General features: G+C 39.5%; 1 protein-coding gene across 1 annotated transcript in view; it reads right to left on the reverse strand.

Annotated features, from left to right (window-relative positions):
- Positions 1-12,054, reverse strand: part of LOC149462635 (uncharacterized) — a 460,266-nt gene that overhangs the window by 338,795 nt on the left and 109,417 nt on the right. The window contains exon 9 of the mRNA XM_089676647.1: positions 1,479-1,657. Coding sequence (XP_089532773.1) covers positions 1,479-1,657 — 179 coding nt within the window. The remainder of the gene's footprint in view (positions 1-1,478; positions 1,658-12,054) is intronic.

Below are 12,054 nucleotides of genomic sequence, written 5' to 3' on the forward strand. Positions count from 1 at the left end.
GGAAGACCAAGAAAAATATCACACAGAACAGCTCGCAGGATTGTGAGAAAAACAATTCAAAACCCACGTTTGACTGCACGATCCCTCCACAAAGATCTGGCAGACACTGGAGTTGTGGTACACTATTCCACTATAAAGAGATACTTGTACAAATATGGTCTTCACGGAAGAGTCATCAGAAGAAAACCTCTTCTATGTCCTCACCACAAAAATCATCGTTTGAACTTTGCAAATGAACATATAGACAAGCCTGATGCATTTTGGAAACAAGTTCTGTGGATCGATGAATTTAAAATTTAACTTTTTGGCCGGAAAGAGCAAAGGTACGTTTGGAGAAGAAGGGGCACAGAATTTAATGAAAAGAACCTCTGTCCAACTGTTAAGCATGGGGTTGGATCAATCATGCTTTGGGGTTGTGTTGCAGCCAGTGGCACAGGGAACATCTCACGAGCAGAAGGAAAATGGATTCAATAAAATTTCAGCAAATTTTGGATGGTAACTTGATGCCATCTGTGAAAAAGCTGAAGTTAAAGAGAGGATGGCTTCTACAAATGGATAATGATCCTAAACACACCTCGAAATCCACGGGGGATTACATCAAGAGGCGTAAACTGAAGGTTTTGCCATGGCCTTCACAATCTCCTGACCTCAACATAATTGAAAATCTATGGATAGACCTTAAAAGAGCAGTGCGTGACAGACAGCCCAGAAATCTCAAAGAACTGGAAGACTTTTGTAAGGAAGCATGGGCAAAGATACCTCAAACAAGAATTGAAAGACTCTTGGCTGGCTACAAAAAGCGTTTACAAGCTGTGATACTTGCCAAAGGGGGCAGTACAAGATATTAACTCTGCAGGGTGCCCAAACTTTTGCAGACGCCATTTTTTTTTTTCTGTTATTTTGAAAGTGTAAATGATGGAAATAAAATCTAACTTTTGTTGACATATTATAAGGATGTCTAATCTGTAATTTGATGCCTTTTGGAGATTTTTCCATCTTTCCTTGGCTTTTTTATGCACATTAATACACATTTTTAGCTGGGGTGCCCAAACTTTCGATCCCCACTGTACATGTGGGTTGCTGTCTGGGACAATGGTTTTGTTTTGCTTGAGAGGTGAGCGCATGGTATATTTGGAGATATTGGTAAAAAGGTGTTGTTTTTTAAAAACAGGAAATCATGAATAGTAGAGAAGACATGGCCTAACCTTAACCGTTTGATAAGGGGGGAAAGGGGGGATTTAAATTTAAATAACTTACTGTATACTATAAGTTAAATAACTTAACTGTACTATAGTGAATTAATGGCCTAATAATTCCCTTGGTATGTAGGTTGCCTCCCTATAGGCAATGCTTACACATATACAAGTATAAAGTTCTGTTTGTGTCTGGGTGGTTAGTAAGTAAAAGCTAAAAACTGAAGTTTGTAATAGAATGCATAGTATAATAATATTTTTATAGTTAACATAAAAAAATCATACTTTTGAATTGAAAGTTACATCTCTTTGAAAACTGTGTTGAAGGTGAGTAAACAGTTCTATATCCTCAGTTTGCAGGGTGTCCATAACCCGTTCAGCCATTGCAAATATTTCCAGCCATGAAGGGAATATGTTTTTAATCAGAAGATGTAGATACATGAATAATTCATAAGGATGCTCTGCTGAAAAAGCAAAGTTATTTTTATTCACAATGGAGAAAAATTCTGGTGAAAACAGCAAACATACTCAAAGACACACATACACAAACACACACGTGTTGCAATCAAACAAAACTAACAGGTTTAAATACAGTTAGTCTACTTTTGTTATCTTAGGGTGACAACATACTTCAGCAACTATGCAAGCCATTCTCAAACTAAAAATACAATGTTACTAAGCAAATTAGAGCAATAAGTAATTGCTAGATAACAATAATGTGCTTTCATAGTGTTTAAACAGTTCACAAATTCCCTTAGGTTGGTCTTACAGAAATTAAGTATGCGTTATATTTCCAGATGTTAACAAAGCACTACAACACAATGCATAGGTGTCAACATATACCACTGAAAACAATCCAGGAATTAACCAAGTATCCTGTGTCATTATAATAACTCAGTACACTCTAGGGAGTGGCTTGCGCCACATTAAGGGCTCTTTCACACGAACATTCCAATCAGGTCCGCCTGCCCGTTTTGACCTAATCAAAACCTCCATTCACCTCTATGGAGCCGTGGTTGTAAATGGACACGTGTCCATTTACACCTGCCAACATCCAATCTGATAAAAAGGGACGGAAGGGGATGCAATTCCCCTTCAGTCTGTTGGATCGGATTGCATGAAAATGGACAGGCGGTCTGTTTTCATCTGACCGCCCACTGAGGAGAGCGAGCAGCTCTGTGTCTGCTCTACAGCAGCGGAGCGGACACAGAGCTGTCATCCACTTGCTCAGCGGGGATCAGTGGAGAAATTCCCCGCTGAGCAAGCAAATCTGCTAAACAGGTCCGTCCTGTGTGAAAGAGCCCTAACAGAGCAGATAGATCTGTTTCAGGTCTATTTGCACCACCTGTACCAGTTTCTATTTCAGATTGAAATAGCAACCAGCATAGCGTATGCAGTTAATTAACAGGGAATGTGGCAGTTTTCCATATAGTTCTAACCAGGCATACACAATGTGAGTTGTGTGCAGACAGTTCACATCCCTCTCTCTGCCTGTGCAGTGATTACACTACACAAGCAAAGACTGCTGCAGGGTTAACAACCCTCCTTGTCCCTCCAGCTATAGGCTGAGCAGGGGGTGAGGACAGCCAGAGAAATTGAAGCATGCAGCTCCCACTCTCCTGTTCTCTGTGGTTGCACAGACAGAGAAGAAAAGAGAACCAAACACCCCTTTTGTAAATTAGGAGCAGCATCTGCTCCATTTTCTATGTTTAGAAGAGTGGTGCAAGTATTATGCAAGTATGTGTACCATTTTTTGGTAATTCCCTCCAATATGTTTTCTAGGTCCTATTAATTTTGGATATCAAAGATAGCAAATATCATGGTAATGCATCCGGTGTGAACAAGCCCCTTGTCGCCAAAAGTAAACATAATACAAGCTGTTTATATGGAGCTATCCACTGGAGGGTAGTGTTTGTTTTGCTGGGGTTTTTTTCCCTTCTCTCTTGGCCCTCCTCCCCCATTCTCTGTTGGTGATGTCATGGTGATCAAATACATGATGTACTATGTTTTGTATAGGCTATTGTTTCTAGATGTTTTTATTATTTTCTGTCATGTGTGATTACTAATTTATAATTATATTGTTTATGAGCTACAATATTACTAAAACTAATAGAACAAAGTGCATCCTGAAGCAGCTCTTCTGTGGGTGAAAGACGTCGACCCGTTGGTTCTTCATTCTTCTATTTGCTGAAAAATATATATACTTAGGGTCTGTAGTGACAGCACTAATTTTGAGGAAGAAGCAGGGTTAATGTTGAAGAGATTTGAATCCAGAGGCTATTCCACATTTATGTTGAATAGAGCCTTGGATATTGCTAAGGGCACGTCTCGTGCCGATCTCTTAAAGGGGAAAAAGAGAATTACACAGAATAGTAATGTCCCTGTTTTTTCCACTTCATATAGTGTGGAATTTAATAAAATCAAGACTATAGTGGAGAGATACTTATCAATTCTATTTAACAGATTGCCACCTGCGCTATAGCCGAAAGACGGCTACAGCATGGTTGTCCAGTTCTGGGAAGGCATCCATAGATGTCCTCCCAGAACACGCCCCCAAGTGTCCCCAAGGGGCGCGCTATTGGACACAGATGATCACATGACTAGGTAAAAGTCCAATCACAGTGGCCTTTTACCACATGATCAGCTCTGTCCAATGACACAGCAGATCACAATGTAAATACAGTTGCAGGTTATTGACAGCACTTTCCTCACACTGTCACAGCGTGTGGAAGGTACTGCAGATAACCGGCAAATGATACTGATGATCAGCGCCCAGTGCTACTCAGCAGTGCCACCCATCAGTGCCCAGCAGTGCCACCCATCAATGCCCAGCAGTGCCACCCATCAGTTCTGCCCAGCAGTGCCGCCCAACAGTTGTGCCTAGCAGTGCCACTCATCAGTGCCGAGCAGTGTCATCCATCAGTGCCTATAAGTGCCACCTACCAGTGCCCATCGGTACCACCTATCCATGCCCATCATTGCTGCATATCAGTGCCTCCTTATCAATGCATACCAGTGCCGCCTCATCAGTGCTGCCTCATCAGTGCCACCTCATCAGTGCTACCTATCAGTGCTGCCTCATCAATGCTCATCAGTGCTGCCTATTAGTGCCCATCAGTGCTGCCTATCAGTGCAACCTCATCAACGCACATTAGTGAAGGAGAAAAATTGCCTGTTTGCAAAATGTTATAATAGAAACAAATAAAACCTTTTTTTAAAAAATTTTTTGCCTTATAGTGCAAAAAATAAAAACCCCAGTGACTATTAAATACCACCAAAAGAAAGCTCTATTTGTGTAAAAAAAAGATAAAAATTTCATAAGAGTAGTGTTTCATGACCACGCAATTGTCATTCAAAGTGTAACAGCACTGAAAGCTGAAAATTGGCCTGGGCAGGAAGGGGGTAAAAGTGCCCGGTAGGCAAGTGGTTAATGACCCTACTTATGCACAAATGCTGTCGAAAGGTATAAAAACTGTATATCACAGAGCTCCCAAGCTATGTAGATTTTTGTCTACTAGTTTATATTCTAGCAAGGGCAGAACTCCTTCTCATTGGTTGCAATTTAAAGGCACCTTTCATTGTGGAGTAAAACAGTTGTACAAGCTGTCTACACATATATAGAGGAGATATAGTTTCGTTCATTAGTACTAATAAAATGCATAAAATTTCCTCCGTCATAAATTGCAACACAAAATATTTGGTGTATGTTATCACTTGCATCCTCTGTTCCATACAATATGTGGATCTTACTACTCGCCGACTGAGCGACCGTCTGCATGACCATTTATATGATATAGGAAAAAAAAAAAACACTCTATCAATGTGGCTAAACACTTTAATGAGTGTCATGCAGACGATTCCTCATCTTTGCGTATACAGGGCATGGAGAAAAATATAGTTCCAAAGAGGGGAGGTGATAAATTCAGATTATTATGTAAAAAAGAAGTCTTCTGGAGTTTTACTCTGAACTCCAGGAAACTGTTAGGACTCAATCATGAATGGGATGTTTCATATTATTATGAATAACGGGTTTGCTTATATTTGATAACATCTCTTTAATGTTGATTGTCTGTTGTTCTTACTACATATTTATAGCGTATTATATTTTTTATTTTTCCTGTTGTTGTTAGTGTTTTCCTATCCTTGTTTGTTTTATTGGTGTACTGTCACCCATTTAGGGTATTATGGTATGGGCATATAGTAAATTATGAATATACATGAATAATGATATATTCCTATGTAGAGTGTTCATGTAGTTCATTTACATGATTTACTTACATATGAGATACTTTATACTGTGTCATTGGATTTATAGGATTTTATTCTTTCTTTTTTTTTCTGGGTTCAGAGACACAGCCAATTACTGATAATTGTCGATACTGGTGTCTCATTCTTTCACACAAGTTTTCTTACAATCAAGAGACCATTAGAAGCATCTGTGCATGTATGTGTATATATATACTTGTGTGAACATTTCAATATCAGCTATGATTAAGCTCTGATGGTGGTGTGGAACGCGTTAGCTGGAGTGCTAGGTTCCCTCTTTTGTACATTGTGTAGTGTCTATTTTGAATATGTCCAAATGAAGGTGATTTTATTGGATGTGCGGCTGACCGTATTTTTCTTCTCTACGATGATGTCTGCCACAAACAGGGCCAGCACCTACTAGTGTGCAGTGGTGATATGGGTGGAGACCAGCCTTGAGCAGTGATTACTCTTCATTCATTTGGATCCGGAAGAAGCTCTTCTCTGGGCAAAACACTTAGATCCGTTGGTTCTTCACTCTTCTATTTGCTCAAAAATATATGCATTTCCGGCTTGCTTTGTAGCTGATATGGAATGTATGTATACAACTCAAAGATATTTATTTGTATAAATAAGCCTGTTTTTATACCATATATCTGGGTTCCTATGTGGAGTAATAGAGCATCTTTAAAAGTCACCACTGTTCTGTGATTCTCTTCCCCCTTTCCCTTTTTTTTTGGGGGGGGGGGCTTTACTGAATCCTCCATTGTTGTCCACAGTTCTCTTTTCAGGATGGTGCTAGCATAATTTTAAATGACAAGACCTCCCACCCAATGTGTGTTTCGAATTGGGTGGCACACCCCTTAATTGTTTTCCATTTGGGGGCCTTTTAGGTTCATTTATGAAAAATATACTGTTTTAGATTTTGTTTTTTCAGATTTGGTCTTTTTGTCATATGCTGTTTGTGTTTCACAAAATGGCAGAATATTTAGGCAGTCTATGGATCAGTTATATGTTACAGATCCAAACAGAGGTTAGAGGCTCTAACAAAGATGATATTGAAATTTCTTCAACAGTGACTAGATTGCAACAGCTGTTACGTGAGACCACATTTTCCTGGCGCACTTTTTATTTTCAACAATATATTGACTCCAAAGTGGTGCCTATAGGCCTTCATATCCAAATATTTCCAACTATTCAATCAATTCCCACTGATTTAAAACTTAAGTGGGAAAACAGTTTCACATAATGCTCACTTACAGTAAAATGATGCAAATGTTAAAAGAGTATTATGAATCTGAGGCATTGTCTTTGGACTAAGAAATTTTTTAATTAGTTAACAAGTTAGCAGTTTTTCAAAATAAGCCTACTTTTAATGAGAAATCTGGAAATTAAGCCAGCTGTGAGGTCAATAGGAAGAAGGACAAAAAAATTAGACCTTTTAGCTTTTCAAAGTGGTTAAGCTTACAAATGGGAAAGGAATCACAACAGAACTACGAGGTTTAAATCCAGAGTTCAAACATATACTGAGAATGGAAATATATCTGACTCATCAGCTGTTTCTTCCTCTGATATAGGAACACTCGGAGTGAGCACAACGTTCATGCTCTGATTCTCTCTCCACAAAACGCAAACAGCAGGAAAGGGAGTTCACTTCCCCACAGGGTGGTGGTAATTCTCACACATCTACTAACATTTCACAGGCCTCAAAAAGTTTCTAAAGCTTTTGACAACTATATCTCTCCTAGTGATGATACTAATACATGGTTGTCAATTTCCAATTCACAAATAAGCACCACTCCACACTGGCACAATAAGGGTAGTCACTGTACTGATTTTTTTTTAGACAGGATGGTAGAGAGCGTAGAGTCAAAATACTATCAAGAAAGCCACCATGATAGATCAACACATGAAAACAACCCACTGAGATATAACGATCTTGAAATTATTAATCTATCTGGTTACACACTAACTACGGATGAGGAGAGGGTGTTAGAATATGGTCTTAACTTTTGTCCATTTTGTTATTTGGCTAAGTTTGAAATTACCAAGGATGTTTATCTTTTTTGCCCAGAAATTGAATTTCAGGGCAATCATCAAGGGCCCTAAAATTAAGAAAAAAACGGCACCATTAGATGGGCTGTTAACAGACTGGTGGGATTTTTCTAAACAAGATTATAAAATGTTGAAAATATTAACTGAACTTGAGGAGGAGTCTGATACCCCTAAACCTAAGATGGAATTGACATCTCCATCACCTATCCATAAACAAACACTTAATACACATCACAAATTTTTGAATCAAACCAATCCCAGGGTTGATCGTTTTGTTAAAATGGTCACAAGAGACGTTCAACATCTCACGGTTGGCAAAAATAGGGAGAATTTGTCTCCCACTGAATTACAGGCCCAATCAGATTTAAAGAAAAGAACTGACATAGTTATCAAACCCTCCTACAAGGGGGGGAATGTTGTAGTAATGAACAATCAACAATACACAAATGAGTGTAAAAAAATTTAGCAGAATAAGACCTGGTATAAGAGGTTTGATGGTTCCTCTTTGGAGAGATTTAAGGTGGAATTTTTTCAGTTAATTGATGACAATTATAGGACAGGTACCATTACTAAAGAACTATGAAATTTCTTGAAGATTGAGGAATCCCTCACTCCTACATTTTACGCACTACCAAAGTGCATAAAAACACTGTAGATCCACCTGAACGACCTATTGTGTCTGGTGTGAATTATTTAACGCAAAATGTTAGTTCTTTGATCAATGATTATTTGAGACCCCATGTTGAATTCCTCCCTTATTTGAAAGACATGATGCATATGCTTGGCATTTTAGATGGCATTGAATTTACATCAGATACCATTTTGGCCTCTATTGATGTTGAGTTGATGTACTCTAACATCCCACATGCAGATGGTTTACGTGTAGTAGAAAGGTTTTTAAACGAGAGCGGGACCAAATAACACATTTACAATCAATTCATCCTGGAGGCTCTATATTTCACCTTGATCCATAATATGTTTGTTTTTGACTGCTACCACTACCTTCAGGTGCAGGGGGTTGCGGTGGGGACCAAATGTGCCCCATCATATGACAACCTGTACCTGGGGGGTGGGAGCAGTTGCTTTTTTCTTCTAATTTGATGGCACCATATCTCCGCCATGTGTGTGTGGAGGAGATATATTGATGATATCTTTATCCTATGGTCTGGTTCATGTGCACTTTTGAAGGAATTTATTGGCATACTTAACATCAATACCTTTAATTTAGAATTCTGCTTTGATCTTCAACAGATTTCCTTTTTTAGACCTTATGATTTATAAAGGTCCTAGCAATGTTTGGCTACATTATATTGTAAACCCACAGCAAGGAATGCAATTCTACATGATCGTTTAATTATTTTATTTATTACAGGCACTTATATAGCGCCATCAGCACGTTACATATATTATACATTCACATCAGTCCCTAACCCTCAAGGGGCGTACAATCTAAGGTCCCTAACTTACATTCATACGTATACATACTATGGCCAATTTTTAGACAGGATCCAGTTAACCTATCAGCATGTCTTTTGGAGTGGGGGAGGAAACCGGAGTACCCGGAGTAAACCCACTCAGGCACAGGGAGAACATGCAAACTCCAGGCAGGTGGTGCCATGGTTGGGATTCGAACCAACGACCCCAGTACTGCCCGGCAGAAGTGCTAACCATTTGGCCACTGTGCTGCCCATAGTGGTCATCCACGACACGTCATTCAGGAGATCCCCGTGGGACAACATGGTAGGATTATTAGAAAGTGTACAGAATCTCAGGTGTCTGAACAAGAAGCGATGGACTTATGCCATCGCTTTCTAAGAAGATATAGTCACAAATCTCTCAAACGTGAATACTGGAAAGCTAAAAATTTTATTTTTGTTGTTCTTTTGGACAACATTGCAGAATTGATGGGCCTGGGGGACAGTAGACATGGGTGGGGTCACCACTGCATATTTATAGGGTGGAGGCATGCTGTCTCACATGCAGTGCCACCATTTTGTGCTGTCAACATGCTTATGAGGTCTCTCCCTTTGTCACAGGTAATGTGAGCTAGTGTTTAGATTGATTTCCCTTTGTCTGTTATTTAATGGTGGAGTGAGTTTTCACAAGATGTATTTTTTGGATACATGTGTTGTTTCAGTCTTACATCACAGTGGTTCCACCTTTTCTCTTGTTGCGCATCAGAGGAGATATATTTGATTGTGGGGATGTTTGTATCCTGTCCCACAATGGGTTTATTTTTTATTTTATTGCATATAATAGAGGACACATTTGAGAGGACTTTTCCCTTGTGGGCCCCACTTTATGTGCCCCCATGTTCACTATGGGGTAGACATTTGTTTTGCCCTGTTTTATGAGGGTAAGTAGTTTTATTTAGTTGGTAGGTGGTCTATTTATGTAATGACTTATCCTATGGGTCTCTATTGGCAGTCTGGGATTATAGATATATTTGTATATTTTTATATGTTTTTAATACTTTTTAGGCGTGTGTCCTAAGGGGCTTTGCAGCCCTTGATCCACTGTACTCTCCCGATCCAATGTTCTGGAGACGGGTCAGGATGTATCCATTTCAATTAAATCAGTATTGTATAAGACCACATAAGGGGATACACCTGAAAACACATGGAAAAACACTATAAAAGTATATATCAAGCCCAAGTGGATCCTTCCATATAGTCAACAAATAGATTAACATCAATAAAAAAAATGTGGGTCGCATAGGTGTTGTGCCTGGCTGTTGTGCCTACTTTGTCTCCCCCGTGTCCGCTGTGGGGAGATATGTTGATGCCCCTGGTGGGCTTGTTGTCAGCATGAGTCAGCAGTGGTAAGACTTAATTACTGATTGAAATGCATCATTATACAATTGGCATTTGTTTTATGTTATACTTGTACCTTGTTTTGTTTTTTTTTTTAAATTATAGAGTGACTTTTGACTTTTTCTCCTGAAGAAGCAGAGTTAGTCCGCAAAATATGTAGAAGAGTCAACGCATTTCCTCATATTTACATCTGTTTAGGGGTGGAGCTATTAACACTTTGATGTAATTCATTATACTATGCTGTCAAAAATCTGTATTTTCATACATGAATGTATAGATGTGTTTAACAAGAAACATTTTTTTATGTAACTATAATTAAGAATACTTTTTTTATATTTTTTTATATTTACTGTGCTGTTTATGGGTACTGAGGTAATCCATTCTCTTTTTTTGTAGGGTTCTTTTTCCCCCTCTTTTTACTAGGTGTGGTAAACAGTTTGTATATTGTGAAGATCTGTGCTCTGAAGGCCTCTCTAGGCTTGCAAGCTGTCTCAAATAATGTTACAGTAAAGGGTGGGTAGTACTAGTGAGCTGAATTTTAGTATTCATAAAGATTGCTATCTGGTTGCAGTTAAAGATTCCTGATGGGGATAGTACAAAAAATGGCCACTGCCCCAGTCTATAACTGGTCTTCACAGCAAGCAGCACAATGCGTACATGCGTACGCTACAGAGCCTCGTCACGGCACCCCGATATTCTGTAGTTCCTAACTCTACAAATTTTGAGAGCCCCCATAGTAGAGGCACATGTATTTAATGGATAGACCAAGGGCAGCTGGACCTGAGGGTGCTCACTGGACACCAAGCATGTAGAACAATGCCAGCGAAGGTGTCCAGTGCACCCCCTCACCAACAATTCAAGAGTACACCGTAGCTGTCATTGTGCTACATGCTTGGTGTCCGGTGCGCTCCTATACCTTTAAGGAGGGGTAGGCTCCCTCAGGTCCACCTGCCCTTGGTCTATCCATTAAATACATGAGCCTCTACTATGGGGGCTCTCAAAATTTGTAGAGTTAGGAACTACAGAATATCAAGGTGCCGTGACGAGGCTCTGTAGCGTACGCATGTATTTGCAAATGTGTGCTAACTAAACCTCTGATTTTAACGCATACTGTTAGACAGGTAAATTCGGTTTGTTTGCAGGCTGGTTGGCAAGTTGAGCAGGGAATTTTTCTCTTTTTTTGTTTGACATGCATCGCCCTTCCATGTGCTCCTTGCTGTGAAGACCATTTATAGACTGGGACAGTGGCCATTTTTTGTACTGTTGAATTGTTGGTGAGGGGGCGCACTGGACACCTTAATTGTCATTTTGCTGCATGCTGGGTGTCCAGTATGCTCCCATACCTTTAAGGAGGGGTGGGCTCATTCAGGTCCACCTTCCCTTGGTCTGTCCATTAAAAACATGTGCCTCTACTATTGGGCTCTCAAAATTTATAGAGTCAGGAACTACATAATATTGGGGTGTCATGATGAGGCTCTGTAGCTTACGCATGTATTTGCAAACGTGTGCTAACTAAACCTCTGTTTTTAACGTATACTGTTAAACAGGTTAATTTGGTTTGTTTGCAGGCTGGTTGGCAAGCTGAGCAGGTAATTTTTGTTGTTTGTCCTGATGGGGATAGCCTATGTTTTGCAGAAGTGTAGGCTATGAATTTTCTCCTATACATATTATTCCTTTATTTTTCCACTATTGGAATAGATTTGGGTTCTTGCAAGGTTGAAGCTCTGGGTTCTATATGATGGGTGCTA

The sequence above is a fragment of the Staurois parvus genome, unplaced genomic scaffold, assembly GCF_062004578.1.
Source record: "Staurois parvus isolate SC_StPar_1 unplaced genomic scaffold, SC_StPar_1.0 ptg000172l, whole genome shotgun sequence".
NCBI lineage: Eukaryota > Metazoa > Chordata > Amphibia > Anura > Ranidae > Staurois > Staurois parvus.